The sequence below is a fragment of the Rhipicephalus sanguineus genome, chromosome 1 (genome assembly GCF_013339695.2).
Source record: "Rhipicephalus sanguineus isolate Rsan-2018 chromosome 1, BIME_Rsan_1.4, whole genome shotgun sequence".
NCBI classification, from domain to species: Eukaryota; Metazoa; Arthropoda; class Arachnida; order Ixodida; family Ixodidae; genus Rhipicephalus; species Rhipicephalus sanguineus.
This window is the reverse complement of record NC_051176.1, coordinates 293329765-293355320: the sequence shown is the minus strand read 5'-3', so window position 1 is coordinate 293355320 and position 25556 is coordinate 293329765. Positions and strand designations below refer to the sequence as shown.

At 44.8% G+C, this 25556-nt stretch overlaps 1 protein-coding gene across 1 annotated transcript in view; it reads left to right on the top strand.

Annotated features, from left to right (window-relative positions):
• LOC119383245 (RING finger protein 44) overlaps window positions 1-23228 on the top strand; it is a 148573-nt gene extending 125345 nt beyond the window's left edge. The window contains exons 9-11 of the mRNA XM_037651300.1: window positions 5440-5606; window positions 7160-7320; window positions 19874-23228. Of these exons, the coding sequence (XP_037507228.1) occupies window positions 5440-5606; window positions 7160-7320; window positions 19874-19936 (391 nt within the window). The 3' untranslated portion in view covers window positions 19937-23228. The remainder of the gene's footprint in view (window positions 1-5439; window positions 5607-7159; window positions 7321-19873) is intronic.
• Window positions 23229-25556: the final 2328 nt, after the last annotated feature.

Sequence of the window (25556 nt, the reverse complement as noted above, 5' to 3'; positions counted from 1 at the left end):
ATGGCGGCACTAGTTTACATCTTGTTCCTGCCTTTCCCCCACCCCGTCCTTTTTTTTTTTTTTCCTGTCCCGGCCCTTGCGGGACTAAATTGCATGACTGCGGCCCGCTTGCTGAGGTGGGTTTGAGACCCCTGGCTTAGAAGCTGAACGGGAAGAGAAGCGTTATGGAAAGCGATAAGAAGTTGCGGCTGTTGTTGGTAGGCTGGCACGGCACGATCTATTTGCACTTAATCTGAAGCGAACTCTCCTGATTTAAAGATTCAAGTGGAAAGTGGAAAGTTTCATCTGTGTTGCACTTGTAATAGACGAGCACAAAAGTTGCAGTTAGACATGTCGGGGAGTTTCATCTCCAGATAATATGCTGTCAGCGATGTTCAAAATCGCATAGTATGGGGTGGTCGATTTGAGTTTTAAATTGCTAACTTTATTTTGCCTCAGGATCATCAGATACTATATTTAGTTAAGAAAAATCAAATGCAGTGATTCCACTCCTGCGCCAACTGCGCCAAAGTGCGCCAAATTGTATTTACTGCGCCATCCTGATAATATCGACAAAAATTGCGCCAAACTGCGCCAAAGTCTCGGGTTTGGGGGCGTCTATCACCGGCAATCGCATCGCCGGAGCGTCAGAGCATGCGCAGCTCGATCTTGGGGCTGCCAATAAAGTCGCAACCATAGACCAAGAATTATTCCGCTGAATAAATAGCACTCGCGTGTGCGTTCCGAGTAAGCCACGATGCCATGCACGGTGCCGACGCAGCTTCTGTTCTACAAGTCGGCTCGACAGCAAAACGCGCTCTCCGCACAGGCTCGTGACGTCTAGGCCTCTCGGTAGCGAGAAAGTGCGACGGCGATTCATCGGCGGACGTCGTCTGTTCTAGAAACGCTGCTGATAGCTCGTTTCAAGCGTCGCACGGCACGTAAGGAAAGCAATGTTCAGTAATAACTACATGCGTCACTTCTGTTCCCGGACATCGCGGAATGAAATCTGGGATCGCTCGCAGTAGATATATGGGACAGTATCGAATTTTCCTTGCTTCGCGTTTATGGAAGAGCACGCGAACGGTGGAAACGCGTTGACACTTTTCCTCAGATATACTTTATCCATGGATCTTCATCCAGAACAGCTTTTTCGTAATTCCTCCCGCCAGCACGTCCGAGTTTGTAATCACTCTGCGGTAAATACCCCCTAAAAGGCCCTGCCCTTTCGAGCTCACGTGCTAGGGTTCCAATTCGAATGTTTTGCTTGTTTTTTTTTTAAATGTCATCTCATTAGTAAAACCATATCTCCTGGTCGGAGCAGCCGCAAATGCGTAGCTGTCAGTAGCGGGCCCGTCGCTGACGGCCCACAATAAGCGGCTACGCCATGTTACACGTCCGCCCCTCGCTTTTGGGGGTCAATAGCTAACGGTTAAAAAAACTCAGTTTCGCTTAAGAGCGAAGCAGTGAATGCGATACCAAAAAATTGTATTGTGAAACGAAGTAAGACTAGCAGCTAACTCTTTTGGATCCGTTCTCGCGTAACTCAACAAAACGCTGGTTTAAGGGAATATGGCCCCTCCAGGAACCGAAGCGTTTTCTTGCTCTGAGTTCTCTAAACGCGAAATAAGCGTTGAGAGCACAGCAAGTTTACGAGCCGTCTCATGATGCCTCGAGATAGCGCGCGCGCAAGCGACTGCGCCCTTCGAACGATGCCCCCCCCCCCTTCCTCTCCCCTGGCGTCCCTTCATGCTCCTTGCGAAAGACGGGCGGGGCGTTTCCTCTCTGTTTGATGAGCAATCGATGGCAGGCCCGCACGCGGGAAGATGTTATCTCATGAGCTGTCCGTGCGGCGGAGACAGACGGCCGGCTAGTTTAATCTCCGCTTCAGCCGCGTACGTCGCCAGCGCTCGCGAGCTTTTACCCGCGGCTAGAATGCGCGTGGTGATGTTATTAATTTGGACTTTATACGGAAAATTACGGCAACGGCGACGGCAAAAATCCGCCGAGAGTGTCCATATAATTGCTATCGCAAGGGTCAATGTGCGGGGCAGATTTTGCCCCCCCCCCCCTCTTAGGTGATTAGGAGGGGGGCGGTCGCCCCCCCCCCTGCCCCCCCAGTGAGCACGCCTACGCTCCTGAGATGATTTTTTTCCATGAGATTTGCAATGAATCGAAATATTTCTAGCCTTCATAAAAGCCCCATAATAATACTCAGGTGCTTGAATGTTAATGCAATATGCTTCTGTATTGCACTCCAGGATGTAAAATTCGCTGCTCCAAAGTGCTCCCAGATGCAAAATTATCTGTTCCAAAGTGCTCCAAGATGAAAATTTTGCTGCTCCGAAGTGCTCCGAAACGGAAATTTTGCTGCTCCAAAAATTGCTCCAAATCAGAAGTCCTCGGTAGCATCACTGCAAATGTAACGTTAACGTAATGATAAGTTCCAATTTTCGAATTGTAACTTGAACGCGTTCCTTTCACGTTAAGGGAACTTGTATCGGGAACTCTTTTCAAAATAGGGCAGGAACGAGGAACGGGCTTCCATCCCTCTTTTAGAGGGACGTGCACAACACTGCCTGACGGTGACTGCAAAAATGTGCCTGGAGTGTCCATATGCCATAAAATTCCTAGCAAATGCCTCCGCCCGAGCAAGCGCCCCCTCCAATTTAACAGCTTGCTCGGAATTTTACAGCAATTGCTACTGCAATAAAAGCATCCTCCCATTGCTTAAATCTAGGGATAGGCGAATAGTGAATTTGAGGTTCGAAGCGAATAGTGATTTAGTCGAATAATTTCAAATCAAATAGTTCGAATAGTATTTCTGCATATTATTAAGAAAAATGAGCATTTTTGTCATGACCCTTGCACAGTATTTTTTAGGATTGGAACTTGGTATGAATGAATGTCACTTTTTTTGGTTTGAAATGAAGTGGAAGCAGCCTTGAATAGTATCAAGATTTGAATAGCAGTAGGGTGCAAGTTATAAGTGGTGCAATATGTTACAATTTAAAGATTACTACACTTAGCGCGTATAAGCCCATATAACAAGCTTTTAAACTTAAAAAAAATATATGTACATTTCACCTTGCAGTGTGGCTTTTTGGTTTGAAATGAAGTGGAAGCAGCCTTGAATAGTATCAAGATTTGAATAGCAGTAGGGTGCAAGTTATAAGTGGTGCAATATGTTACAATTTAAAGATTACTACACTTAGCACGTATAAGCCCATATAACAAGCTTTTAAACTTAAAAAAAAAATATATGTACATTTCACCTTGCAGTGTGGCTTTGCGGCAGTGCAGATTTTCTCTTGATGGGTTGTTTCACGGCACAACAACCAGATGCTGCAGTGAAACCACCTTTACAGGGGGTTATGTGTGGCCAAATACATATATTCGTTCATTTCAAATACTTCGAAATTTCGAATACCGTAATATTCGTTCGAATATTCGAAACACCCGAATATTCGCCCATACCTACTTAAATCCTATTTTGAAAACACCTATTTTCATTTAAATAGATCCTCTGCTGTATGTTCCAGTCTTCTTGTAAATTTATTCTCACGGATGATGCAAATTTACTTTAAAAGGACACCAAGTCAAGCATTTAATCAATCTGGAAGGTTAGGTTACCCCTATGTTTGTTTTATGCCAAAAGGTGATCCAGCTGCACAGAAAATTTTGACAGATGTGCCCTAACAGCTATTTCAATAATACCAAGTACACCATGTCATCAAACTGAGTTCTTTCACCATAGTGTCCTAAGCTGCACTCACGAGTATGTGCAGGAGGTCTTGCCAAAAGCGCTTAGTGTGAAGACAGTGACCATTTACAGTGAAATCCTAGTTATTGAAATTTGAATGTATGGATTATTATAACTCCTTGATTGGTTCCGGCAAAGTTGCAAGTGTTAATAGGGGAAAATGCTAATGAATTCAAACCCTTGAAACTTGCAAAAAGATGCACAAGTGGCAGTATCGCTGCTTTGTGAGTACTTGCCTGTCAGCAAAGTATTTGTATGCCTCTTGAAGAGCCATCTAGGAAAGTACTTCGCAATAATGATTTTGAGTGATACGAAATGATATTTCCGTACTAACTACTCCCGGTCAATTATTATAATCTTCCCTTAAACATTGAGCTATCTTACCTATATGCAGCGGAGTTCTTCAATCATACCGGTTGCAAAATTGAGTTCCAAAACCTGGACATGGCTAAGGCAGATTCTGTGGGGGCATGCGGATTGTTGTGCCATCTGGGAGCAGCAATACAAACACTAGATCGCTGCGGCGCCACCCCTGCATGCGCTTCTCGTAAGCTGCTCAGCGCTTCGCTGGTGTTGTTGTGAGTGTTTATTAGTTTGTTTTTTGGTCAACAGATCACGCCACAATAGGCAGACCCCCGAGGTTTCGGCCAATGGCGAGTTCGGATGTTGATGCATGGGGCCTATGGGGAGTTTTGCAACTCGCATGATTGGAGAACTTTGATATGCAGTACAGTTGAACCTTGTTATAATAAAGTAGCATCGGGAACATAAATTAGTTTGTTATATCTAATGTTCATTGTAACGGTAGTGATAAGAATTGGCTCTAGCAAATCGGTGATCTGGCTCCTGCAAAATCCTAGATACAAAAATGTATTATTCTGGGCTTCAAGCCCACTATAAACGAGGTAATCCTAACCTGTCTCCTTGTGGCATTTCCAACTAAATAGACAAGAAAATTTGAAAGTGACAGTACACCATAACAAAGTTCGTTTGACAAAACAGGCCTGCGCTCACACATATTTAAAGAAGGATGCGATCTTCCTCTGGTGCCTTTTCACAGCACTGCACTACGCAGTGTTCTACACAAGAGGGCCTTTTTTATGCTACTTTTAGAGTTTTGAGCCTTACTCCATGAACCAAATATTTCTTTGTTACAGCCGATATCGCGGCGGCGCTTGCATTTTCAGTTTCATTACAAAAAGAATGTCACCCAAATGAAGCATGTCGAACAAAAGTTCGCATTTAGTTTGCTATAACCGATAATTAGTTAAATCAGTGTTCGTTACGAGGTTCAACTGTATCTATGCATACAGCTTATGGGTACAGAAAAGAAACCTTTACATCAAGTTGTGCTCAATTCGAAGCAATTTTTTTCTGCAATTGGGCATTCTATGAACACATGTAGCATGCTGATTTTTACTTAACCTTTATTACCGGCTGCTTACATATTGAGCGAATGATATTTTATGAACTCAGCATTGCTTACTAGTGTGTTTACCGGCTTTTGAAAGCAGAGTGTGACACAGTGCTCACAGATATTCTTGTAGATCATGCTAAGTCTAAGAAACATTGGGGAGAGGTAGGGAGCTGCCCATGACTTTTTAGCATGCCTTGTGTCATAGGTGTGCTGCATACATATACCCTGGAGATATTCCCAACTGTGCTGACGCTGTTGAGGTGCATGTTCACTGATGCAGCTGGTGGCCTTACGATGGTTCTAGTGCCATGCTGTCCAACAACCCAATGCCAGCATACGCGCCTGAAATGGCAAGTGCAGAGTCTCCGGCAGCTGAGAACTACGAAGCCCTGTTGAGCTTGGCTGAGAGGCTGGGAGAAGCAAAGCCACGTGGTTTGCCGAGAGCAGGTATGTACTGAATCAATGCCATTGTGTTGGATTGTGTTGGGGCATTGTGCAGTGTAAGTTGGTTTTTAGGTTGGAAGATGAAAGGTATCTTAATGAGGGTATGGACAAATGGCCATGCGGCACCTGCTTGGGATTCCATGCAAATAGTGCATGTGTATCCAGGTTTGGTGATGTTTTTACTAGGGGTGTGCGAATAGTGAAATTTCATCTCGAATCGAGTTCGAATCGAATAGTGCCGAATAGTGACCAAAAATATAGAATATCGAATAGTATATTTACACAAAACGCGCACCGCCATTTACTGCAAGACAAAGGAAGAATCACTGACGCTACGGCGTGGCGACAGCTGTATTACGCGCTTGTTCGGGAGTTTCATTTTTTTCTTGTTCAGCTTTTATAGGCGCGCAAGCATGTTTATAGAGGAGGCGCCATCCCAGTAAGTAGCGCCACTCCTAACCTCCTAATGGCAACACATGGTTTTGCAATGTATTGTAAGGAGGACTCTGCGAATGCAGCTGTTGAAACGTGGCGCTGACGCTAAGAACAAGTGTGCAATGTATTGTACGCTGGGTGTCGCGAGGATAGAGGAGACGCCATCCCAGTAAGCAGCGCCACTCCTAACCTCCTAACGGCTAAGAGAAGGAGGTACAGTAGCTAGTTTTTGTCCCCTATGGTAGCGTAATACGGCTTATCTTGCAGTAGTGATGTGCTCCATCGCAATGGGTGCTGTGGGCCTAAAAATTTTCGGGCGCCCGTTCACAGCAGCATTTTGATTGAGCACAAGAACGATGGGAGTTTCTGAATGAGCGGTGCGGTGCGGCAGTGGCGACTGCACAACATGAACAAATTTTCACATGTGAAGCCAATCAGCGAGGGTTTTGCGGACCATAGTCGGGACGTTTTATTGCGCTTGAGGCATACGCGACCGAACTAGGCAAGAAGGCCGTGGATTCGTTTCGGAAGCGAAGTTGTGAAGTGCTTGACTCATCCCGGCCGCGGCGGTCGCATTTCAATGGAGACGAAATGGTAGAGGCCCGTGTACTTAGATTTAGGTGCACGTTAAAGAACACCAGATGGTCGAAATTTCCGGAGCCCTCCACTATGGCGTCTCTCATAATCATATCGTGGTTTTGGGACGTAAAACCCCAGATATTAAGTGCTTGACTCATGTGTTCTTTTTTTTTTCCATGCGCAAATGACATATTCTCATTTAATATAAACATGCGGTCTCTTTTGAACCAGGATATCGATGAAAGTTTTAATGAAAGGCCTGCTGCAACGACATTAGCGATAGTTCTAGCCACCCCACCCTAACCAAGTTGCACCATTGGCCTTTGTCGCATGTTAGGTATTCGTCCTGTCGAATTGTTTGAAACTTCGAATACTAGCTATTCGAAAGTCGACTTCGGTTAGCTATTATTAGATTCGAATTCGAAACTCGAATATTCGTACACCCCTAGTTTTTTTACTCTTGTAATGCGGCATATTCTTTACAAAATTTGTTACAGTCTTTCTCGCGTAATTAGTAAGTTATTGCCGTATTTTCTGTGCAGAGATTGAGCAACTGCTGTCATACCGCTTCAACCCTGAGACGCACGAATCTGAGCAGACATCATGTGTGGTATGCATGTGCGACTTTGAGGCCCGACAGGTCCTGCGTGTGCTTCCTTGCGGGCATGAATTCCACGCCCGCTGCGTTGACAAGTGGCTCAAGGTGGGTGCAGTATGTGTTGACAGGGTGCATTGCAATATCCATAGTGCGAATGTATGCAAGGTCATCAAAAAATTTTAATTTCCATGCTACCTTTGTTATATACAAACTACGATATGGCAGTTGTACTTGCAGCGGAATTTCATTACAGTGATACCTCGTTCACTCGAAGTTGTAAAAACCAGAAGAAATTTTGAAATAAGCAGATTTTCGAGATAAGCAAAGTTGTGCAAATTCTATTGAAGTCCAGTTCTATCTAAAAACGTTACCACTACTGGCCAGTTTAACAGGAGTGCCCAACTGGCTCTTTGTAAAGGTTTTAATAATGACATACCAGAGCTATCAACCAGCTGCGTTTGTCGGCACTGCCTTTTTTTTTTAGTGCAGAAAGATCGACTAAGGCTTGTCTGCCTCTCAGTAACACTTGCACCTAGCACAGCTTTCTCGAGTTGCTTAACACATTGCATGTGGCGATCGTCCCCGTCACTGCATTCAACTTTATTTCGCATCAAGCGAAGCATGTTTCTTGTTTTGGCTGATGTTGTCACCCCTTGAGTTGCTGAATCGACACTGCCGTGATCACTGTGTGATGCCACTTTGTTTCGCTTAAGAAAATGGTCAAACCAGCCGATGTTGCACGTGAGATCGGTGTAGCCCGCTGCTAAGTCCAGAGAATCGACCTTCTCTGACTGGAAAGCTGGCTCCTGTCGCACGATGCAGCCACACAATCAGCGCCGCTTTGACGTCCAGAAACTTCGAGCCTCGAATCCGCTTCTTTTAATAGGGCTACCTTTTCTTTGTAACATCAGTGACTTGCTTTGTTTTGGCGGCGTTATCCTAATACATCACACGGCCGACGAAGAAATCCCTGCGACGTGCCTTGCATAAATAAAACACTACTAAAACCACATCTCTGACGGTAAACAAAACAAGTGTATGAACCGTGCTATTTTGCAGGGCCTGCCCCTATGCATGTCTACAGCGTCGCATGACATGACGCAGGGTTGCTTCACAAAGTTGTATACCACTAGGTTCAGACTCCACATTCGGGAACAGTGTCCGCCTTGTCAAAAGCGCGGCAGCCTCACGCAAACTTTGTGAAACGGTTCTGCAGCGGCGAAGTCTTTATTCCACTCTGTCAAGATTTTGAGATCTGAAAGTAAGCATGGAAATACTTAAAAGGGCAATAAATACATTGCACCTATGAGAAATCATTTGGTACCGCGGAAAATTTCGACTTAGCCGATTTGTAGAGTTAACGAGGTATTAGTGTATATCACAAATTTTGTTGCTTCAAGGTTCCTATGTTTCAACAGTAAAAATTGCCTCATAGGTTTCTAGAACATTTGTGCATCTCGTTAGTAAGCATGTAGAAGCGTAGCATCTGAAGGAAAGGGTGGAGTAGTGCAAATGATTGCTTCAACAGGTACTCAGTAGCAAATTTGTGGGCTGCCCCCATCACGTCTCTGTGCATTTCCAGTCCTTATCCATATAGGCATTGCACTGAAGTTGCAATCGTTAGTCAGCCTGGCTTTCCAACCGAAAGTCGTAGTGTGACCATAGGTCGGCACTGCAAGAGAATACTCACTCACACTCACTCACCCCAATATTTTCAGCCTTCTCACTCACTCACGTTCATACTCACGCCTACTCACACTCATAGGCACTCACTCACGTTCACACTCACGCCCACTCACACTTATAAGCATTCACTCACGTTCATACTCACGCCGACTCACACTCATAGACACTCACTCACGTTCATACTCACGCCTACTCACACTCATAGGCACTCGCTCATGTTCATACTCACACCTACTCACACTCATAAGCATTCACTCACGTTCATACTGACACCTACTCGCACTCATAGGCATTCGCTCACGTTCATACTCACACCTACTCACACTCATACACACTCACGTTCATACTCACGCCTACTCGCACTCATAGGCACTCACGTTCATACTCACGCCTACTCACACTCATGAGTGCTCACTCACGTTCACACGTCCACTCACACTCATAACGTTCAAATGAGTGTGAGTGAGTGAGTGAGTGCACTCATGAGTGAGTGTGCCGAGCTATGGTCGTTGATCTTTTTTGTAGTCGTTGAGTGAGACCGTTTGGGACGAACTGGTGACGTTGAGTCCCAGCGAGCCTGGCAGTTCTCAATATTGTTAGGGTGGAGTCCGCGTGCGTTCACTTGGAGAAAAAATCTGATGTTTCTAAGTCCACGTGAATCCGGCTGAGGAAACCTCTCTTTAGCCTGAATGTAAGTGAGCTTGGCTGAATAGTGTTTTAGCGAGTTTGAGACCAAGTGAGCCCATAAGAAGCAGCATATTTTTTGAGTGAACGAGTGAGTGTGTGCCATAAACTTTGCCGACCCCTGACACACATTCCTTTGTGCTTTTTACTTACCTTCATACTAACCTCAACTCTCACTCCTGAGTACTTACATTCAGTCATGCCGACTACCACTCAAAGGCACACACCATGGTTCCTCAATCACTCAGTTTTATTTACCTACCCACACTAACCGATACGTCCATAATAAGGTCTACTCCCACTAATGGCGCTAACTCATGTTGATACAGTCATACTCAATTACAGTCATACTCACAGTCATACATTCGCACTTATATCCATATCTACTCACGCTCACAGGTCGTATTCACACTCAATTATCACTCTCCCAGAACTCATGTTCACACTCGCGTATACTCACACACATCGGTAATCACTCATCTTCATACTCTCGTCTACTCTCATTCATCGGCTCTCACTTTCATACTCACTCTACTCGCACATTTAGGTACACACTCACTTTCATACTCACTCCACTCACCCTCAATGGTGCTCACCCACTTGCATACTCTTTTATATTCACACTCATCGGGACTCACGTTCATTCTCATTTCCACTCACAGCCGTCGATACACACATTCACCGGCACTCACTCAGGTTCATACTCATGTATACTCACACTCATCAGCACTCACTCACGTTCGTACTCACTTCTACTCACACTCATGAGTACCCACTCACGTTCATAGTATGCCTACTCACACAAATCAGTACTCACTCACGTTCACTATCGCCTACTCGCACTCACTGGTACTCACTCACGTTCATAGGTCTACTCACGCTCACGAGCACTCAGTCACTGTTATACTCACACCAACTCACACTCATCGGTAGTCACTCATGTTCATAGTCGCGTCCTCTTACCTTCGTCGATACTCACATTCATACTCACGTATATTCATTTTCATGTGAGCTCACCCACGTTCACACTCACGTCTACTCACAGTCATCGGTAATCACTCACGTTATACTCATGGCAACATACAGTCGATACTCACGTTCATTCTCAGGTCCACTCACTCTCGTCAATACTTACTCACATACAGCTCCCTTCTACTCACACTCAAGAGTACTCACTCACGCTCATACTCACGCCTACTCACACTCGCACTCATTGGTACTCACTCCCGTTCATACTCACGTCTACTCACACTCATGAGTACTCACTTACGTTCACACTCACGCCTACTCACACATGAGTGCTTACTCACGTTCACGTCCACTCACACTCACGAGTACTCACTTTCATACGCCTACTCACACTCATGAGCACTCACGTTCGTACTTACACCTACTCACACTCATGAGCACTCACTCACGTTCATACTCATGACTACTCACTCTCATGAGTGCTCACTCACGTTCATACTCATGACTACTCACTCTCATGAGCACTCACTCATGTTCATACCTACTCACACTAATGAGTGCTCACTCACGTTCAAACTCACGACTACTCACACTCATGAGCACTCACTGACGTACATACTCACGCCTACTCACCCTCATGAGCGCTCACTGACGTTAACACTCACGTCCACTCACACCCATGAGCACTCACTCACGTTCATACTCATTCCTACTCGCACTCATGAGTGCTCACTCACGTCCACTCACACTCATGAGCACTCACTCACGTTCATACTCATACCTACTCACACTCATGAGTACTCACACACGTTCATACTCACATCTACTCACCCTCATGAGTGCTCACTCACGTTCACACTCACGTCCACTCACACTCATGAGTCCTCACTCACGTTCATACTCACATCTACTCACACTCATGAGTACTCACTCACGTTCACACTCACGCCAACTCACCCTCATGAATGCTCACTCACGTTCACACTGTGGGGATTGAGGCTTGCCCGTCGCCATTGCGCGGGTTTTTCGCCTATTTCTGCCATCCTCATGTCCGATCATGTCGCTCCCCTCCTCCGCCGTCCTACGGCGCTGGGCGAGCGGGGGTGACGTTAAACCCCCTCACCCCGGCGCCGGATCGCGACGGTGGCGCCACGTTCGCGTCTTGCGAGACGTTACGCGCGGCAGGAGAGTGAGACTCTCTCTGGACCTCGTAGGGTAAGCACGCATTTTCTTTCCCGTCCCTCGGCTCCTTTGTTTGGGCTCGCTCGGACAGAGTTCGCTAACGGTGCCTTGCGCCAGCGGCGAGCGCTTACCTTACGTTGTCCTTTCCGAACGCTAGGCTGAAGAGCGGTGCGGTGCATTCACGCGTGGTCATACTACGCCGAAACCGTACCTATCGAAGCCAACGCGAGCGGAGTTTGCCCTTGCTCGAGCGATCGGGCCCTGTGGTCGCAGATCGTAAGAGTGCGCAGCATAGTCGCGAGGGTCCGTTTCCCTCAGCGGCATGTCACCGTGAGCCCTTTTGCCCGCGGAGACGTGCTCGCGGCACCCTTTGTGTTGTACTTTCGCCCGTGGTGTGGTTAAGCCTGTTTTGCTTCTCCCGCCGCCTTTGGGAGCGGGCGTTGTACTGCGCTTTGTGGTGTTGCCGCAGGCAATAAAGTGTTGCGGATTTCGAGAGCAGTACTGTGTACTTGCCGCGCTGCGCTCGGCGCCTTTGTTTGCGCTCGAACGTACGCGTGCAGTGGCGCGCTAGTTCACGCGAGGCGACGGCAGACGCGGCCCTGTGGCTCGCTAAGACCGAACCCACGCTAGTGGCCGTACTCCTGTGAGGTACGTGCACACTACAACACTCACGTCCACTCACACTCATGAGCACTCACTCACGTTCATACTCACAACTACTCACACTCATGAGTACTCACTCACGTTCATACTCACGCCTACTCACCCTCATGAGTGCTCACTCACGTTCACACTCACATCTACTCACACTCATGAGTACTCACTCACGTTCACACTCACGCCTACGCACACTCATGAGTGCTCACTCACGTTCACACTCACGTCCACTCACACTCATGAGCACTCACTCATACTCACACTCACAACGTTCAAATGAGTGTGAGTGAGTGCACTCATGAGTGAGTGTGCCGAGCTATGAGTGTGACATCTGCTGCACTGCGAATTGAGGGGCACAGTTCACCTCATGCAACAAAGTGATAGCACAGTGGTGTGTACCACTCCATTTGCTTTCCAATCCTTATCCTTATAGGCATTACATTGAAGTTGTAATCATTAGCTTGCCTGGCTTTCCAACCGAAAGTCGTAGTGCAAGATCTGCTGCACTGCGAATTCAGGGGCACAGTTCACCTCATGCAATAAAGTGATAGCACAGTGGTGTGTACCGTTTCGTTTGTTTTCCAATCCTTATCCATAGAGGCATTGCACTGAAGTTGCAATCATTAGCTGGCCTGGCTTTCCAACCGAAAGTCGTAGTGTGACATCTGCTGCACTGCGAATTGAGGGGCACAGTTCACCTCATGCAACAAAGTGATAGCACAGTGGTGTGTACCACTCCGTTTGCTTTCCAATCATTATCCTAATAGGCATTACATTGAAGTTGTAATCATTAGCTTGCCTGGCTTTCCAACCGAAAGACGTAGTGCAAGATCTGCTGCACTGCGAATTCAGGGGCACAGTTCACCTCATGCAATAAAGTGATAGCACAGTGGTGTGTACCATTTCGTTTGTTTTCCAATCCTTATCCATAGAGGCATTGCACTGAAGTTGCAATCATTAGCTGGCCTGGCTTTCCAACCGAAAGTCGTAGTGTGACATCTGCTGCACTGTGAACTGAGGGGCACAGTTTACCTCGTGCAACAAAGTGATGGCACAGTGGTGTGTACCATCCTGCTTGCTTGATGGTGTTTATTGCCCACTGCCAGCGATTTTCCACACAAAAGGCCATCAGCAAAAAATATTCTCATTTGACCAATGTTTATTAGTATATTTCATTTGTCATAGAGGGGCCAAATGCATGTAAGCAATGTGCGAGCGTTTCATTAAATTAAAACTACAGCACATAGTTGCCTCGCTAAATGTGGAGTTAAGATTGAGAATTTAAAATAGCAGATTTTGTGAAATCAAAGTTAGTTATCCTGAGGTTTGACAGTTTGTGATGTTGCATTCTTCTACATAGTGACCTCATAACATGAAACAATAGCATTTTCACCACCACTTTTTACTCTAGGTAGTTGTAAAAGATTGAGCATGGTGGGTAAGGAGAATAGTTTAACTGTTTCATACCATAACATTTTATTGGGCCTTGGTTTTAGGATCCTTTAAAAATAATTGTCCAGGCACAATGACGTTTATTTATACATTGCAATTCTGAATATTGGAAACTTATTAGTAAGAGATCATTATAATAAAGTTGAATCGGGAGCCAAAATCTCTTAGATCCACAAAGTCTTCAGAATGGTTGTTTCAGCGCAGCATTGCTTGGCGGGAGGGCATAAGGGTTACCACAGACAGGACAAGTCAAAGCCAATGCAGTTCACCACTTAAACTGCGAAAGGTTGTAGATTTGTCAGTAAGATGGCTGCTTTCTCTAATGTAGCTGCCAAAGCTCACCCATCCTCGTCCGTGTCTATGCAAAAGTAGTGGCAAATTCTGGTTTGAGCTACTAGTTGGTACTGGTTCATAACTGAGGATACTTTTGGCACAAATCGAACGAGGATACACAACACAAAAGAACAGGACGGGCATCCTGTTCTTTTGTGCTGTTTGTCCTCGTTCGATTTGCGCCAAAAGTATCCTCAGTAGTGGCAAATGTTCTGGTCATTTTGTTAGCATGCTGCAGGAACATGGTATATGTGGAAATAGTTGTACACAAAAGCAGGAAGGCATTTCGTGATGTTGGTATCCATTTACAAGTGTTGCATTAAAGGGGTCATGAACCACTTTTCTAAGTAACCATCTAATGACCTCAGTATCGGAGTTTACTGCCTCCCCGAATCGATTGCCACAAAAATTTCTCGAATCTGTCAAGAATGAGCGGAGTTACGGGGGTTTGGCGCACGCTCCCAGCGCTTTCTCTCTTTTCTCGTGCCGACGAGCGCACTGGAAGCTAGACAGGGAGGGATGGCACGGGGGAAAGAAGTTACATCAGCGCGCGTCATGAAACGCGATCGCTCTCCTGCTGTGATTCGCGTGCGCGAGTGCGGCTACGGTGTATTGAGGAGTGCAGCGCCGACAAGTGGCGGCACCCCGCGGCAAGAAGCGCATCTGATCCGAACGCCACTCTCGATTTACGTCAGCTATCGGCCAGTAAGCATGCTGTGTCTCTTGCGACGTAAACAGGCAGATCCGCGACGTCAACATGCAGACGCCCCGCCCACTGACGAGAGTGAGAACCGGCCTCTGTTTGAAAAGAGGGCGCTTGAGGAAAGGGCAACTTCGCGCTCCGCTTGGGGCCTTTACGCGGCGCGCACGACTGTAATATTTGGCAGAGCAGTTCATAGCCATGTCAGCTTTCCGCAGGATGTTTTTTCAACAAGCCCAAGGGGTGTTTCATGACCCCTTTAATCTTGAAATGCATGAGCTCCCATTGTGTATATTGTGTGGGCTTGTTTAGTGGAGATAATGAGGCCCACTAATTTAAACTGTAATTGATTTCAGTGCTTGTTAAGTGTACATGTGTAAGCGTTATGAAAGCTGTGGCAGACTGCATTGGGGCTCTTAAAATGAAGCGAGTTTCAATTGTTGCTGGATTGTGGTAACCATCAAAGTGACCATGCAATTTAGGTGCTCAAGGTGGCTCAAGTGATTATGAAATGTAGAAATCCTTGTGTACTTCAAAATTTTTTTACACAGTGTTTAGGTGCCCTCGCTATTTAGAAGTCAAGTACCTTCAGCTGTCAGATGACAAAATTTTCAAGATTCCCTTCGGTAGCATCATTCAGGGCTTGTGGGCTGAGTGACTTCCTTGAAGGGCCTTTTGAAGGTGATGGGGAAAAAAAAAAGAAAAAGCTAAAGTAGGTGGTAGTGTGAAAAGTGTGGTGCTGCTCTTCACAAGCCTGAATGTCTTAAAAAATGTTTTTTTAAAAGTTGGGTGAATGGCATGAACTTTAATACTTATTCAATTTTTTTCACAAATTCGGAATCTTTAAGTAGATTTTTAATAGCTGCATTAGAACAAAAGATAAGCAATTTCTAACACAAATTTAAGCATATTTCTTATGGGGCTTTTGGCAACTTTGCTTTGTGAAACACAAAAACAAAGTATGTGGCAAGATTGCCAGGAAGCTGGTCTAGCTGGCAATGCTATTTATTTTCTTATAATGTTGTTGATCAAATTATCATTCTTAAAGGAGTCCTGACACAAAAGTTTTCGCCCCGCGTTTTTTTTGCTGCAATGTGTTGCTGGGGGCCTGTTAGTCATAACACGGCACATCGTTTGCTGCAACGCGCGACAGATAATTAATTACAAGCTCCTCATTACCGACACAGCCTCAGTTTCGGTTTGACAGAGCTCCAAAAACCATAAGCCGCCGGGTGCAACTATCACCACCTAGCGAGTGAAACGCTCGGTCACATGAGCACACAGAACAGTGACGCACTTCCGCGCGCTCTGTCGTCGCTGGGCTCATCGTCGTCTGATGGCGACAATTTTCTTGCGACGAGGATGGAAGGAATTTTCAACGTGGCGAATCACTTCGGGTTTGACCCGCTGGCGAGGAGCGATTCGTCGGGAAGCGCGTCAAAACAGAAATGGCGGCTACGACGTCATCATAACTTGTACCGGCTGCAACGGTTACGTAGGGGAAGTAGGGGGGTCACCTCGGGTCACCTCCGAGGGTGTCAATGCAATAGGTGCGGCCTATAATGCTGGATCGCGTTCGCGAACTTCAAAATTCATATAAAATACCTTCCAAGTTTTATTCACTGTCGATATTTTGCAGATGGTACACGCACGTACACGGGAATCGATCCAGCAGGCTATTTGGCCACGAAATTTTGTGTCAGTACCCCTTTAAAGGGGTACTGACACGAACATTTTCAGTTGTCGTTTTTTTGCGTCAAATGAAAGGTCAAGCCCTCAAGAGCCTAGAAAAGGTATTGCTAAGTGCAAGTGCGCCCTGAAAAAGTAATTACAGTGTGTTTTTAAAAGCTTGTTTCGGTTCCTACTGTACCCTGACGTCACAACACGGTATGAGCTTCTCGTCACGTGCTTGCACAATATATAGTGACGTTTTCACGGCCGCTCCGCACCGTGGCTCTGTTGGTGACGCACAAGCGGCCATGTTGGAAAGTTTTGATGACGCACAAGCGGCCATATTGGAAGTTTTGGTATCAACGTCATCACAACTAGCCAGACTGCTGCGTGAAGTCACCAGAATTTATACTGTAGCCTGACGTCAAGCTAATGTCGATGTCAGTAGGTGCGCCATGGAAAAATTGGCTTTAATATCTAATTAAAATATCTTATCAGCATTTGCTGAGCCTCACACTTCCTCAGAGCCGTCTCTGCATACAGGAGATTTGTATGGCAGAGTAAACTCGCCTTCGAAAAAAGGTGTCAGTACCCCTTTAATGATCAGAAATAGTGTGCAGCAAAAAAATTTCACTCATATTTGCGTCCATTTATTTTTCATTCAAAGCTTGTTGAAAACAATCAGATTAGCATCAACGGCTAGACCAGCTTCCTGGTCGACAAAGCAAAGTTGCCAAAAATCCCCGTAAGAAATATGCTTTTAGAAATGGCACATCTTTTGTTCTAATGCAGCCACCAAAAATCTAATTAGAGATTTAGAATCTGCAGAAAAAACTGCTTCGAAGTTTATAAGTATACCTTCCAAGTTTTATTCACTGTCGATATTTTGCGAGGTATACTTATAAGTTTGTTAAATTTCAGTTCACCCAACTAATAAAAGAAATTTTTAAAAAACCCCCGCGTCTTTTAATTAAAAAATTGAATGAATTACTTCACTTAAAGTTCAGAACTAAAAAGTGTTGTTTTGTTGGGTAAATAAAACCTACTTGTTTGCATTTTTTTAACAGATGGTAAACCATTGAGCATTATGTAATAAACACGGCAGTGGAAGCTTGCGTAGCACCTGTATGTGGCAAAAAGAATTTTCGCAGGGGGTCCTGTGGCATGCATATTTGGTAGCCAATGGGTTCAGGGGACTGTGTACCTTTCTCCATCGCCTTTTTGTTTTGTATCCCGATGGAAAGCCCAACCACATAGCAGTTTCTGTAGAAAGCTAGATTTTTTTTTAAATTTTATAGAACCCCAGGTGGTCGAAATTTCTGAAGCCCTCCACTACAGCGTCTCTCATAATCATATTGTGGTTTTGGGATGTTAAACCCCAGATATTATTATTAAATTTTTTGAATTTCTGGATCTACATTCGATCTATGTTCTGTTTATTTTAAACTGTGCAAAGATGTCCACAACTCTGGTTACTGCACGCAATGGCAGTTGTGCCGGTGAAAGCAAAAATTACTTTCCGACGCAACTAAAAGCTGCCAGAAGTGCATAAAATACAATTTTAACTCGCACATATTTGTTTTCAAGCAAAATAAGTCTCCTTGTGTGGCTGTTTTACCTTGACAGGTTGGTTGACCCACATCGCTGTTGGGTGATGCTAAGGGTAATTTTTTTCACCACCTTGAGAGCCAAATTAAATATATAATTCCTTGTTTATGGGACAAAAGCATGCTTGTTGCCACCACCACCAATGTCACAATTCGACAAATTTTTCTGAGCAGTCTTTTTAATGCTTAGCCCTCCCTCGTGGCACCACTCAAAAGCCACTGAGTAGCTTCCAAATGTTAAACATCATCAGTTACTCCAACTGTATTACAGCAGACTTTCAATAAAGCTCAAGGGGACCCCAGAACTTTGCTTGAAATATGGAATGTTTAAGTTCAGATACAAGCATAAATAGGACCATACACTGTCCGATGGAGCTTTCAACACTAATCACATTAATGAAAATGGCCTAAAAATATGTACTTTACTAGGGCGTGTGCTAGGATCCACCTTTTAGGGGCGAAGCACCTTTGGGTGTGGGTCTGTCCCTCCTCTGTAGTATGTAATAGTAGTAGGTAGCCACCTCTAGTTCTTGGAGTGTTCACTAGATGGCGCTGTCGTAGCCACCTCTAGTTCTCAGAAAGATCCCTAGATGGCGCGGAGGCACTCGCTGCATTGCAGAGGCGTGCTCTAGTCACCTCGCGACGCTCCGCGCTCGCTGCGTTGCAGGTGCGTGCTCTAGTAGTGACAAGCGCCATACATATGGCGCGTGTCATTGGTTGAAGGCAGTCGTAGGGGGACCGTTGTAATGAAGGGACCACGTAAACCAACAGTACAATAAAAGTTTGATGTTTAATATATACACGGTGTTTCTCGCGTGTTTACTTGATCATATACTGGGCGAATTACTTGGAGTATTCACGGTTTACCAATGATTCCCTCCGGAGCTTCGCCTCTCTCATCATCATTCACCCTGTGGATATGCTGTGGATTTTTATTTCATCACACTAGAAGCACAGTGGTTTATGCTGTAATACGCAGTGTCCTGTGTTGCACTGCGCTTTAGTAGCAGTTATATTATTGGCACGACTGAAGCAGCCACAGCATCATCCAAGTGCTTTCGATCATGCCGATTCTGCCACCAGCGTTGACATTACACGCTTTATGTTATATGAAGTACCAAGCAGTGTGAAAGTACAAACAGGTTAACTGCCTACCTACAATCAATGCTGCTGGTGCTTTATGACATTCATTTATTACCCGTCAGCAGCTGATAGATGGGAGCATGGGTGAGAGTGAAACAAAGCTGCTCTTCACTACATTGTGTCCACATCTGATCAGCCTATGCTGTGTCTGTTCGTATTGCTTCATAAAAATTAATGGTGCACAACATGGTCATCTCAACTTAATACGTCGGTGAAACTATTCACAGAGACATCTGTGAATTTTAAGTACAAAGTTTTCCTGCAATTACATCACAGGTTTCGCGATATAAAATGGTTTTGCTATACAATGAAGTGTGTAATTCCATTGAATGAGTCTAAGCGAGTTAACATTGAAGACCGTGCACTTCCATGGCATATTTAACTGAAGCATACCGAGAATTCTAAGCATGGAGTATTTCCTTGACGTTTAAAGGCCAAAAGAGCTATTTTTGCTTTAAGTTCCTTTGACCGTGGTATCCCTGAGCAAGTCTGCATGGCAGTGCACTTTCTTCTCTTGAGATACGTAGGCAAAGATATATTTTTTAGCTTTGCAATTTGCTCATTCTTTCCCCAGAATAACCGCACATGCCCGATCTGCCGAGGCGACGCGTCTGAAGGTGGACACAGCTCTGAATGAGCATCCATTCATGCTGCCTACCAGGATGACGACCAGAAGTGGCACCACATTGTTCTCCTTTCTCACTTTCTTTTTTTTTTTTTTCTTGGGCGGGGACTTTGTTGTGTGGCTGACACCTTTGCATACTCTGGAGTCTGCTAAGAGAGTTCTGCAAAGCTGACAAAATGCTTGGTTGTGGAGCTGCAAAACCCTGTGTGCTCTTTTGGGATTTCTTTTGATCCTCTCTTTAATGTGTGTGTTTGCTTTGGGCCAATTTTATGTTCACCAAAATTGAGTTCTGGTATCGAACAGTACTGATTGGGACATTTTTTTTTTTCCTCTTCTTTTTCTTGTGCAATACAAGAGGTTCTTCATCCTTGTGTGTATCTGTGTCCGCACTTGACCCTGTAGAATAAAGGTCGTTTCTTTCCAACAGCTCTGCAACCAGGTTGCTTCACAGTGCAAAGATCAAGCAAAGTGTGAATGTGTTTTGTTTTGCAATTTTGTTTTTGCATGCATGTATGTGTCGGTAAAAAAAAGCATGGTTGTCAATCCTTGGTGCCAGGTAGCCGGTGAATGAATGAGCTGTGACCTCATTTTGGGCATTGCCTAGGATATTCCCTATGCCAAGGCTTAGTTGCCCAGAAATGCGCCCAGTGTGCTGCTTACTAGGTTTGTCTCGTAATACTGGAGGCCATTTCCTGTGACTCCCTTTGCAACTTGGCTGTTGCCTCTGCTCCTACAATTATTTTTTTTTGTCCAGAGTTTGTGGGTTGCTTGGAGCCAAAGCTAGGTTGTAAATGAGCCAGAGGCTGGCCACAGTTGTCGCTCAACTGCTAGTGGTCCCTGTTGTGCTGAAGTTGGTGTGTGTATTACTCCAATGTGCTGGATGGAGTGTGACCCCCCCCCCTCCTGCCCCAAAGCTTATAAAGTACGCCAGCAAAGTGACTAAATCTAATAGGAGCTGTGGTGCCACTGCACGCTGTTCATTTGATCTTCCACCATGCTGCATGTTGGCAGCCATCAGGGGGGTAAGGGCAAATGGTCCCATGTCGCCCTCTCATTCATGCCCACTGCACATATTTAAGAACTAGCATCTTCATTTGAGCATTCGCTTGCCTTAGGCTTTGCCCTTTAATGATGCTGTCCCCTGCAACAGCTTGGCTTTCCCTCACTTGGCAGCAGTGCTGGTCATGCAGGAATTATTTGACTGTCCAGCTTGATTTTTCTCTTGAAATGTATTTATGTAATGCCATTCATTTGTCTAAGTCGTTTTTAAGGCTCATTGCTCACATTTGTCATGCTGCATTGCATTGTTGCGTTTTTCTTGTTGGTACAGTTGTCCAGCGTTTTACACATGCCACTATACTTCCCACCACACCATTGCCGTGTCTTAGTCAAACTTCACGGCTTACTTTTTGCTGTTGCGTTCTTTTAATTATTTTTTTTATTGGGCTGCATGTGAGTCGTTACGGACAGCTGTCCCACATTTTTTTGTATTCGTTGTTTAGTTCATTATTGTTCTTGCATGCATTGTTTGACAAAGGTGTTGTCGATAATCCTTTGGGGTGATAACCTGAACTGTACTGCAGTATTTGACATACCATAGCGACAAGCGTTCTGTTTCTCATGGACATAACATGGGTGTCTCAGTTGCAAGTAGGGTTTTGCAATGCTGTTTTAGCTTCCATTTGGGACGTGTCTGCATCTTTGCGCTGCACAATAATTGTTTGTGGCACACATTTTACTCAGGGGCAGTCACCCTCAAGTTGTTACCTTTGCTGTGCTGTATTTTGTTTTCTTTTTTTTTGTGTGTGTGTGTGTGTGCTTGTATGTGTGCGTATGCTTGTATGTATAAAAGAAACCCGTCAGTTGAGCACCATCCAATTGCCAAATTTCTTGAGGCGGCTAAAGTGAAAAGTGCAAATTTTAGTGACATCATTCACCTCTACTCGGTTTGCCTGCGTATTGAGGCAGCAGTGTTTTCTTTCCTCCCTCCAATCATTCCAAGGCAGTGGCTCACTTCCCTGGCTTGGCACCTGTGCACTGAAGCCCACACAGTCCAGCAATGGACGGAGAAAAAAAATATTTTCGAGCCTATTGCAGGGCAGCCGTGATGCAGTCCCCTTTGTTCTACACTTGCTGCCCCTACGGCTTCCTCACCAGCAGTGCAATAAGTGTGCTCCACTTTTCTTTGCCAGCCCTGCCTAGACAGTTTGCCTGATCTCAGCCGAGTCTGCTTGTATATACATATGACACACTGCTAGGGAAGCCTGTCGTCCTCCTGCTGAATAGCCGTGGCTGCCTCTGCTAGCCTGCATTGCAGGGTGCTTGCTTGCGCATGTAGCCATTTCCATTGCTGGGCTGCACGGTTGTTTGTTTCATGCACCCTCTTAGCATTTTTTTTTTTTGATGGGCATTATATTTGCTGTGTTTGTTTTGTGACACGTGTTACAAGAATGTCGAAAGCAAGCTACTGATGCAACAGAACTTTGGCCATGGTGCATTAGGAGGCATTGTCAAAATGCCATTGGCTCACAGTACTGTTGATTTGTTAATAATACTCTAGAAAGCACCGGTAGCTTTTGCTGCAGCAAGGATTGTGTTTTATAGTGGTGTTGGCTGGTGATGGGGCAGTTGTCAGCATCAGCAGAGCTGTCGACACTCTTGTACCATGCCATTTGTGACTCTTAATGTAAAGTGGTTCGGGAAAGGAGTCTGATTTAATCTGGATTTTTTTTTTCGTAGAGGTATTTTACTTTCTGAAGCTTGATACTTGCTCCGTTTCTGTGAGAAGGGCGACACGAAAGCTTTTTTTTTTTCCAAGTTGTATCTTCCTCAAAGTAACTTGTGTAGTTCTGAGACTCCCTTGCAGTCTCTGGTGGCATTACGTGTAGCACGCATGTGGCCGATCTTGCACCAGCCCAGTTTTATGCCTTTCCGTAGACGGCAGGAGTCTGGCCAAGTCGGCAGTGTTTGTGTGTGCACCAAAACACGCGCAGCTTACACATTTGTGACATTCCAGTGTGGAGATGTGCCCACTTTCTATGCAAAGTTTCTCTGGACTCTGCAGCACCAGTTGAGTTTCCGATTGTCCAAGTGGCTCCTTCGCTTTCTTACCAACTCTGGCTGTCACTTGCGAGTAATCCTTCCTGGATGGTCATGTTCGAATTCTAGTGCAAGTCCCAAAGTGCCAATAAAAATTCAGTACCACATGTGTGTGCATTTACATGTTTCAGGAGATGCTTGTTTTCATTTGACTGTTTTATTTCTTGTGTGTTTGTACAATAAAGCATTTTTAATCACTACACAACCTTTGGCTTCCTGTGTAGGTGTGTTCCTTGTGTAGTCAACAGCAGTCATCACATTTGAACGAGTTGGTACAAATTCATTATTTTGCAGCTGTGCCACAGAATAGGACTAGGAACACTGAATAATGCACATGTTATTTGGTGTCCTCGTCCGACTCAGTCACATCGTTTAGGCCACTGTGCTGTAAATTTTCAACATGAATCCTTTTCTGCACGGTTAAACGTATGTTGCCTCTAACTTTTGATTTCAGCAGTTTAAATGTGGGCTTCTAGAATTGAAGGCTGGCATTCCTGCTTAGTTATGTCTATGGGCTTCAGAGCTATACTTTGTCACTTAATCCTGCTTCCAATTGAATTTGTCTAATTTGTAGCTGCACTTAGATCTAATGAGGAGTGTACTTATGCTTTCTGCGGCTGAAATATTGAAAATATGCCATGGAATGGCACATGTTCAGATAATGCATTGAAACTGCTAAACTTGTTGAGATAAGTGCCATTTTTAAGTGGGATGTAAATGGAGCTAATGAAGCAACTTTCCTTAGAATGACAGCTTGAAACTGTTGGCTAAGTGGGCACTGAGGACATCACGAAATTTCAATCCATCGTCTGTACCATGATACATGTTGGAAGCTTCAACCATTTGAAGGCACACTTGTGAAGGATTTCATATGCATGCTGCAATATCTTCTCTGTCAAGTATAAAAAGACTGGAGACTATTTTCAGACTTGAAGCCGATAATGTGTGGCTCCAGGCTTAATTTGATTTTTATAGGAAGCATACCAGTTCTTTATTATCAGCAGTACATCTGAAGCTGCTTTGGCCTCTTCTATATGGTCTCCTGTGGTGTGAAATTGGGACTGCTACAAAATGAATTCAGAGCCATGTAATGAGCCCTTGTGTAGAGAGTTGCACACTGGAGGTTGCACTGGAATGAAAGGGGTCACAAGCTAGCATGATCTTTTGCATGCATAAATTAAACTCTGCTCTACTTCCAACATTTGACTCTGCATACACAAAGAACCTTATCAGAAGCAAGTCTGGAAGAGTGTTGCACACCCAGATATTTAGTTACAGGCAATGCTAGCTAGCATAATTGGTGTTCGAAGCAAAGCCAAGTTAAAGGCATCATATCGCTGCCTGTAGCAGACACTCTTGAATATTACCAGCGCCTCATACACAAGTGGCTTAAACCAATACGTAATCAAAAGAGCAGGAAGTAGAAACTGGAAATCTTTCAACCTGCAATTTACAACACTTGTGCTTGATTGAGCATGAAACGTACAAAGACTGTGCAATCTTGATTCACAAATTTTGGATCAAATAATTTATAACAATGTCTTCATTATAACTTCAAATGCACATTTCTCAGAAAATGAATTCAGAAACATCCACCAGTGCCTTGCTCAATCCTGAGCAAGGCACTGGTGGTATTTATTACAAAACACACATACTGCTGGTGCAGCACGATGCCTCCAGCTTTGCTAGGTTGTACTGTAGCTCGGTTAGCTGGCTTCCCCTAATCTGGAAAGTGATGAGGAAGTGTCTCTCTGCACTCTGAACATTGCTGCCTTAGAATGAAGTCTCGTAGTGCTCACTGAAGGCTGGCATTGGACTAAAAGCGAATGAAGCCAGCCAAAAATTTCATCATGTATAAACTTACTATATTATGAATGTTGTTTTCGTTTCCAATTTGCCTCCTAGCAGAAAAACTTATGGCCTTGCCAAAGGTCTGGCTTGCACACAAGACTACTGTTCAGGGTTGCTATTTCATAGAGATGCCATTTACCAAGCTAATGGCCTTACGTGCTCTATCAGTGATCATAGAAAGAGGCCACCCGGCTTAACAGGATCAGCTTGAGCAGTAGATAGGGCTGGTATAGAATCAAGCAGAAGGCATCACTACAGGCCTAGTTTTGCAGAACTCCATTGATGAATGCTATGATTATTCACAAGCTTATTTTAGGCATCATAGAAATATTAGCAATAAGAATTATTTTTACAAATATACAGTGAATAGCAATAAATATTGGCTGTAAAATATTACGAGACTACTGTACTATATAAATTGTGATGCACTCGTAATGCTGCAGCACGAGTCAGTGGACTTGCTAACCATCTTTTATTGTGACAGCAATTACAGACACACTCCAAGTGAAAAGTTGCGATCTGTGTGATGGTGTGAAAAATGTCTAACGTGTGGCAAGGTCCTATTGCACCCAACGCACGGCACACTGTGCAATCGAGGGAAAGCATGTGACCGGAATGTGCCACTAGGATAAAAAATTCACTTATTATATGACCGTAGTACATATATTCTCCAGTGTGCAGC